Source organism: Lactuca virosa, chromosome 6 (assembly GCF_052849685.1).
Source record: "Lactuca virosa cultivar CGN04683 chromosome 6, Lactuca_virosa_CGN04683_v6, whole genome shotgun sequence".
Classification (NCBI taxonomy): Eukaryota; Viridiplantae; Streptophyta; class Magnoliopsida; order Asterales; family Asteraceae; genus Lactuca; species Lactuca virosa.
Window position 1 is genome coordinate 60,055,171 of NC_136431.1, and position 9,049 is coordinate 60,064,219.

General features: G+C 34.3%; 1 protein-coding gene across 1 annotated transcript; it reads right to left on the minus strand.

The window, feature by feature from the left end:
* Positions 1-1,040: 1,040 nt before the first annotated feature.
* LOC145119830 (ras-related protein RABE1a-like) lies at positions 1,041-3,142 on the minus strand. Its single transcript, XM_079055591.1, has 9 exons — positions 3,029-3,142; positions 2,766-2,914; positions 2,260-2,332; positions 2,076-2,176; positions 1,914-1,979; positions 1,707-1,804; positions 1,574-1,636; positions 1,398-1,490; positions 1,041-1,287 (listed from the first exon to the last, which is right to left on the minus strand). The coding sequence occupies exons 2-9, from the start codon at positions 2,836-2,838 to the stop codon at positions 1,204-1,206; spliced, it is 651 nt and encodes a 216-aa protein (XP_078911717.1). The 5' UTR covers positions 2,839-2,914; positions 3,029-3,142; the 3' UTR covers positions 1,041-1,203.
* Positions 3,143-9,049: the final 5,907 nt, after the last annotated feature.

Here is a 9,049-nt window from a genome sequence, read left to right on the forward strand (position 1 = left end):
GCTTTTTGCTTACACATCAAACTTTATATAACACGACATGATGTCGTGTTTTGTTTTTACTAAAACGAAAACGATTCAATTATGTAGGGACTATTTTCCGTAATTGAATCGTGTTTTAATTGAGTCGTTTTCGTTTTAGTAAAAAAAACACGACATCATGTCGTGTTATATAAAGTTTGATGTGTAAGCAAAAAGCACAACACAACGACTCAATTTGCCACCCTTAAAAAAAGAACCAATCCTGTAAGTTTTCAATTAAGCATGGACTATTTATGTAAGTTTATGAAACATATTGCCCATTTCTATAACTTCGTGAAACAAATGGACATTTTCTATAAATTTGCTATTAGACATACACTATTTATGTTACTTTGTGAAACACAAGGACCATTTCTGTAAATTCCTTATTAGGCGAGGACTAGTTTTGTATCTAAATGAAACACATAGAGCATTTATGTAAATTTTCAATTAAATCGCGACCATATTTGCAAATATTACACACGTCTTAATTTGTCCTTGATTTTTCCCTTGATCTGATGTTGACTCTAACTAAGGTGAAAATCGTCATTTTCACAGATTGGTCGAAATTAGTTGCACTGATATGCAGTTTTGTAAAATCCATAGAAAATTGTAAAAAAATCGTACCTAGTCTATAAAAAGCTAAAAGTCTAGAATATTGGAATGTAGAAAAATATTTTAATTTTGATAGGCTTTGTTGATGCAAAAGTGGCATTGAACATGCTCTTGTTTCAGGTTAAAATATGGAAATTTGGTCTAATAGTTCGTTTGCATGTTTGAGGTATAGAATAATCATTTTTAATCTTGAAAACACCTGGTAATATACAAAAACGGTGTGGAAAATATAGGATTAATAAACCTATCGCAAAGCAAAGGCCATATTATTAAACAATTTAGAGTGATATGTAGGGATTAAATAATAGTAGAATTCCTTAATACCATGTAAGAATTAAAGAATAGTAGCATATGCATTGCAAATTAAAAAAGTAAATGGGATTATGGAAACATAAGAAGCAACAAAATGGCAAAGATGTATAACTTGATTTTTCTCATAATGGGATTAGAACAAGTAACAACTTTAGAAACACAATTTTGTAAACGAAATTGAAAACAGTGTCAAAATAACAAATAAAAGAAAACATTAATGACGTCATAACTACCCTGCTGCCCTTTCTTTGGTTTTTATTAAGAACAACAGCTTGACGATTTCTCACCACCTTGTGAAGACCCTGCTCCCTGGTTTCCTTGGTTAATCTTAATTGTTTGAGGCTGCAATTTAATATCAAAAAACAAAAACAGAACCAAAAACAAAACAAGGGTTATTAAAGATTATATAGATAAAATTAATTCATAAGTAAGAAAATAATATATAAACATACCTCAGCTTTTGAGTCAGTTTCTGAAAGTCTTTGTTTTATATCTCTAGCTATTGAGAAGAACACCTCCTCCACATTCATATTAGTTTTTGCACTCTGTTTATGTAAATTAGCAATTTTAGAATGTAATTAAAAATTAATTATGATGTCTGAATAGTAATACAATTTTTTTTACTTACAGTTTCAAAGAATTTAATTCCATACTCATCAGCAAGTGCCTGACCCTTTGAAGTAGGAACAGCCTATATAATTTTGCCACGTCAGCATGTAACATGAGAGAGAGAGAGAGAGAGAGAGAGAGAGAGAACAGACCCTTTTGCTTTCATCCATGTCAGCTTTGTTTCCAACAAGAATCTTGTTTACATTATCAGATGCATGTTGTTCTATGTTACGAATCCAATTTCTGATGTCTAAATATATAAATCATGGGAATAATAATAGCATGAATGAGTGAATGACCCAAAAAAAGAAAGTATTTTACCAAAAAAGAAACAAAAGATAAGAGATATAAGAAATTACTGTTAAAAGATGATTCATCAGTTACATCATACACCAGTAGAATACCCATGGCTCCACGATAATATGCTACAAAACATCAAGATTTTTGTCAAGAAACATTAAAAACATTAATAAGATCATATAAATTATGTAAGTGGAAAATTATTTTTTTTAAATAGTTACCAGTTGTGATTGTCCTGAATCTTTCTTGACCAGCAGTGTCCCAGATTTGCAGTTTGATTCGTTTTCCATCAAGCTCAATGGTTCTTATCTTAAAATCAATACTATTTAGAAGAAGAAGAAAAATGTTAATTACCAAAATGCCCTGAGCTAATTTACAGACTATTAAGGATGTGAATATACTAACCCAATGGTTGTGATGAAACTAGTGGTGAAGGAACCATCTGAGAAACGTAAAAGGAGACAACTCTTACCAACACCTGCAGTTGTGATCACAATATAATCATACATATCTGAGTGAAAAATAATCCTTGAGGTATGAATCTGATAGAATATATCAGAAAAGATGTGATATTGTAGCAGAAGAATGTAACCTTAATGGTGTAATCAGAAGAACGTGTGATCTAATCATCTATATTACCAGCATTATGAAAAAGAATAGGTTCTCCCTTTCATTACAATGGAATGGAAGACAGATACTTCTATTAAAGTGTTCAATGTGTTGAATTTCTAGAATAATAGCAATCAAAATGCACATTGACCCTATTTTCCCTTGACATCACAAAATCAAAGGCAAAACTAAGAGATCTCGATAATGGAAACAACATAAATTTCTCCCGACATTACCGAGTAATCATGGATAGACACTCGAGTATTCGTAAATCGAGATTCGCATAATAAACAGATACATACCACTGTCGCCGATTAAAAGAAGCTTGATGAGGTAATCGTAATCCGCTCGAGCTCTAGCTGGTGGAGCGGCCATGTCGATTGATTTAAATTAATGAGATTGAGCAAAAAAAAAAACCCTAGGAGAACTGGCAACTTCTAATCTTCTTCCTCTGAGTAATAAAAATTGGGGAAAATCGAAAACAAAATTCAAAATTGTTATACTCGACGGAATATATATACGTATAGACTTGTATAGGGACAGAGATTCGTATGTAAAGATTTACCAGATCACAGAGAACAGAGAAAAGAGATCTGAACACATGAGAGAGGGGAAGAGGAAGATGGCAGCGTCTCTGATACGTCAGCAGCGGTCGGCCGTTGAATGCGATTTCATTTTTATTTTTATAGTAAATTACACATTTGGTCTATGTGATTTTCCTAAATTTATACTTTTGGTCCTAGTATTGGACTCTCTCTCTCTCTCTCTCTCTCTCTCTCTCTCTCTCTCTCTCTCTCTCTCTCTCTCTCTCTCTCTCTCTCTCTCTCTCTCTCTCTCTCTCTCTCTCTCTCTCTCTCTCCATAGTCGATCAAAATCACCACTTTCACCTCAATATCTCTCTTACCAGTAAAACCATGCCCCTCTCTTACCATCATTAACCTTCTCCCCCATTGTAGAAAATCCCAAAACAAACCTATCATATGCCATATTAGCCTAATAGCCGAAAAATCCTCGCTAATTACCTAGGTGATTTAGTAAAAGTGATGAAATGGTACTGTAACGACCTGGATTTTCTAACATCTAATCTAACGAAATTATCAGAGTTTTTTCTAACAAATGTGAAATTCTATAAAAATTAAAACACTTTACATCCCAAGACAAATCACGGGTTTACAATAAATCTATCTAATTAAATGAACAACAAGGTGAATACAATAATAGCATTCTACTATCTATTTCTTGTCCTTGTGATCTTGCTTTCTCTCCGGCTACCACGACTGCTAGCTGAACCTGCAAAAAATAAAATCTCCACAACATCAAACAACAATGTCTGGTGAGTTATTATTTCTACTTTAGTATCTTTCTTCTTGCTTGTCTTTCTCATACTTTATCATCTAACTCTTTTTATCATAGCATACAATGTTATACTTTCTCTTCTTATCTATCTCTTCTCCTCTAATCTCATCTTCTCCTCTCTTACTTTTTCTTAGCCTCTTCTCATGGTCTTTTCATACTATGTACATACTTTATCTCTATCGCTAACTCTGTTTCTTCTCTACTTTACATCTTCCATGTTCTCTTCTCTTCTCTACTTTATCTCTTATCTGCTATATATCTTCTCTATTTTGTTCTCTTCTCTACTATATCTCTTCTATGTTCTGTTATCTTCTATATTATATCTCTTCTCTAATGCCTCAACATTTTGTTCTCATTTAGATCCAACAATCACATCCCATACGAGACTCTAAGGGTAACAACAACCCACTACCATTATCGGGTATACTCATCCAGTCTTACTCCTCTCTCTTATGATCCCCCATGGAAATACTCATCTGGTCTTACTCTACAAAGATAAATCGGTTTTCCTCTTCTTCATATCTCTTATATTTTGATCCTAGGGTTTCTAGGGTTTGGGGTGTGAACCATTAGAGACATCCACATTATTGGTGCTTGCTTTCCAAGAAGGTTTTTCATATTGCCATATTTATACATATATTTAGGCAATATTTTAATACATTTTAAGTAATATTTTGGTTAATTGCAAAGATATGTGATATTTATTGAATTAATTTACATTTTGCAGCCAATTAGGACATTCTTGAAGAATAAGGACCCAAAGTGACAAACATTGGAACTGTGGAGGATTACAACTTAAAATAAGAAGATTTTAGCAAAAACCAAACTCGCGACGTGAGGAGCAAAATTTTAGAAGATAGACACACGGAAGCCAGTTTCCTTGCCAGACAAGGATAACACCGAGATCACGACGCGAGACTATAATTCTCATGACGTGAGAATGGATTTTGGAAAATTATAAATACCTATTTGCTCATTCGAGTTAAGAGGTTAGTTTTGACATATTCTAAAGAGATACTCGAGTTTGTAGATCAGAAACTTGTGAAAAACACCTTTGGAAGGAGAAATCGTTTGAAGAAAGATAATTTGAAGATTAATTCATTACATTTGGTTTACGTTTATTTAATCATGTCAATTTCTTATGAACTTATGTGTTTACTTTTAGCCATGAGTAGCTAATTTAGTTTACTTTCTTTTAGCTAGATGAAACCTTGAAACTATGAGTTAGTTTACTATCTATTGGATTTTATAAAGTTGGTTTGGAGCTTGTGTTTGATTATCATTACCTAGCATGCTAAAGTTTGTATCTTTGTTGCTTAAATTCAAGTTTAGTGTAGCTTAGTGACCATTGAATTACATGAACTTGTTTACCTAGTAGTTTAGTCACCATTAAATTGCTAGAGCTAAGAATGACCACATATGGATAAGTGATAAAAGTAACAACTTTAGCTGTGTTGGAGAACATAATTGTGTTTGCTTAATTGTCTTAGATAAATCTTACATAGCCCAATTATCATTAATAACTAATTCTATGTTTCCTTGTGTAGGACCATTACATAGTATTACATGAATTGGTGAAAATATTAGTAGACTGGACCAAGATTGCTAATTACATAATAATTGGTAACCAACTTTATTAATCCATAAATAGTAACTAACCATAGGAAAAGGTGGATTCGAAACTAAACGAAAATGTTTTTAATATATTGATTACAATTGTTTTTAGTAGAGTGTTTAAGTTAATCTGAACTTGAAAAATCAGATAAAACCCCTTTTTAATTATTGCTTACTTTTAGATTATTTTTTAGTGGTTATTTTAATATATTGAATCTGTTCCCTATGTTCGATATCCAACTTACTTTACTATACTATAAACTGACTAGGTACATTGCCTATAGGTGCGTTAGTAGATAAGTAGTTAGGTTATAAATTTAAAGCTAGATAGTTGATATCTTTTGCACACATCGGGTTCTAAGAGAGTTGTTTGCATTATTCGATTTTTACAAAAGGTAGGTGTTCTAACCTGTAATTTTTGATTTACATAGGTTAGAAGTTTGTTTCATAAGTATGTTGCTATAACTTGAGAAAAGGCCATAGACTTCTAGGCTCTATGTACCCGTAATATGATTATGAATCCGTCGTGTTTATAACCTAGAAAGCCCATCACGTATGGGATCTGCTGCCCTCACGACTTTAAAACGCGTTGTGACAGGGAATATATCCACATCACTTGTAAAGAAATGTTTAGTTTTCCTTCCCAACCGATGTGGGATCGGGTGGAGGTAACCACCCACTTTCACCCCCCTTTTATAGGGTTCGACATCCCTGTAGAACACATCGACCAGTGCCTTAGCTCTGATACCATTTTGTAATGTCCTAATTTTTTTTAACATATTGATTTCTTAGATATTTTCTCAAAATAAAACCATGAAAAACTCTTATTATAACTTAAGTAACAATGATAATGTGAGATAAATAATGTAGTGGAAGTCTTAAGCTTACTTCAAAATACTAAATATGAAAAAGTTTTTCTTTAATTAATCATAACATCACTTTTATTAAAACACAAATTAAAATATAAGGCAAGAGACATAAAGGTCATAAACATTCTTGTCGAGCGCGAGCACGCTTAACTGTAGAGTTTTTATAGGATATGTTGCCCTCACGACTTTAAAACTCGTTGTGACAGGGAAGGTATCCACACCCCTTATAAGGAAATGTTTAGTTCTCCTTCCCAACCGATGTAGGATCAGGTGCAGGTAACCACACCTGATCCCACATTGGATGGGAAAGAGAACTAAACATTCCTTATATGGGGTGTGTATACCTTTCCTGTCACAACGCGTTTTAAAGCCATGAGAACAGAAGATCCAATAAGAACTCTACAGTTAAGTGTGCCCGGGAAAGAGCACTTCCAGGATGGGTGACCCCCTGGGAAGTATTTGTGTTGGGATACTAAAACATACAATATTATGATACGTGCCAGGGGGGACGTTAGAAATGGTATAAAAGCTAGGACACAGGTCGATGTGTTCGACAAGGATGTCGAACCCTAAAAAAGGAGGGTGAAGGTGGGTAGCTACCTACACATGATCCCACATTGGATGGGAATGAGAACTAAACATTCCTTATAAGGGGTGTGGATACATTTCCTGTCACAATGTGTTTTAAAGTCGCGAGGCCAACTGTAACAACTATTATCGGGTTGTTTCTAAATTCAGGATTATGGACTGGAATTTGATCATGGAAAGGCTTCGGGATTTGAGAAAGTAAAGTTGGGCCTTGTTAAATACTGATAATATTGTTTGTGAGGTCTAAGCCCTTGATTCGTATGTTGGACCTAAAGGGAAGAAAGGGGAAAAGTTATAGATCGGGCTTCTTGCATGTATTAAGAATTTTAGTTCGGTATGTTTTAAGTCAAAAGTAATAAGATAGGATTGTAGGCTCTTCAATACCATTATGTGCATATAAAGATCGCCATAAACGGAGTTGGAACGAAGAAGTTATGATTGTTTGATGTTAAGCTGGAAATGGGAAGTTGGTAGTACGCTGGGCGTACATGATGTGTACGCAGGTCGTACATCATTAAAGAAGTGGCGGGACACTTTTGAGTACACTGAGCATACACAAGAAGTATGCAAGGCGTACTCGCGCAGATCTTAAACCCTAATTTTTAGGGTTTAGACCCTATTTAAAGGACCTTAAGTCATTGACACCTCCTTTACCTTCAGCCTCCAGTCCCTCATTCTGTCAACTCAAAACCCTAGCCCCATTTGTGAGAGTTTAAGGCCTTAGTGTGGCTTATATGTGTTCTTGTGAGGAAGGAATCCTTTGGAGAAGCCTTGGTGAGCTTGAAGCTTGAAGATCCAAAACCTTCATCACCTTTACAAGCTTCAAGAGGTATAAAGCTTGAACCTTTATGATTCTCTTGCTTAGATCTTGGTTAGCTTAGAAAGTTTCATGCCTTTGGTCCCATGGCTTGGATCTTGTGAGTAAAAGCTACTCCAGAGCTTAGGTTTAGCATTTCTTGAAGTTTCTGAGGTTTTCATGGCATAAAAATCGATCTTGATGGTTATATTCCTCCCATGCATGAGTTGATGGCTATTTTATGAAGTTATGAAACTATGGTTTGATTTTGGGCTATCTTTAGCCATGTAAATGTTGGGTTTTGTATACTACAACATCCTATGGTGCACATACAACCCTAAATTCTTTGGATCTATGTTTTCTCTAATTATACATGCAATATTGTTTCCAAAGCATTAAGTCTACAACTAGCATGCAGTTTACAGAAACAACATAAAATACTAGTTAGGAGTTTACCTCTTTATGTAGCTTGTAGAACTTGTTGTATTTCGCCTTTAAGAACTTAGTGCCCCAAATGTTGCACCTCAAATGGTTCACAACACACCTTCGACAAAGGATGACTTTTGAGAGAGTTTATGCACACTAAAATCGGTTATGGCTCTCCAAGAACACTCTAGAAAAACTTGTGCAACCAATTTTAGGCTATAGGGTGTCATATATATAGTGTAGGAATCCAAGAGTCATGGGTAAACCCTAATCCATACACTTGGGCTTATTATCCATGATCCATGATTCAAGTGGGCTAACTCTTTATGGATTCATCCATAAACTTAGTCCATCATGTATCATAAGCCCAAACCATATATATAACTAATTTACATAATTAGTCCCTATTAATTTAATTAGTCTCTTTTGATCACTAAATTAATTCCAAATTAATTCTTGATCAATAATAATTAAACCATATGATTTTATATTAATACATTAGAACTTATAATATATTAATAAATCATAAATAACCTCTTCTCAAAAGTCCATCCTATCAATTTGTCGTGGTGATATGCAACCCAAATGGACCATGCTACTCTCGGGTCAAGTACATACCAATTATAGTTATGGGCTTAGACACCTAATCCAACAGTCTCTCACTTGGATAAGTCTAATAACTATTATTGAAAGTACGACTCCAAAATCCCGACTAACAATCGTAGCTCTTAAAAGCCGTTGTCGAACTCTGACCTAGTCAATGACGCATCCATTAGATAAGGGATCATATATTCCTCCATTCTAGTTATCATATGGACATGAGACATGGATTATAATCATTCTCTTTGTCCATCTGTTGTTTCCCGATTTTCGATTTATGACGCCTGACTAATTGAACAAATCAAATCAGTCCAGGCTTGGCCAAGCACTTAGGTTT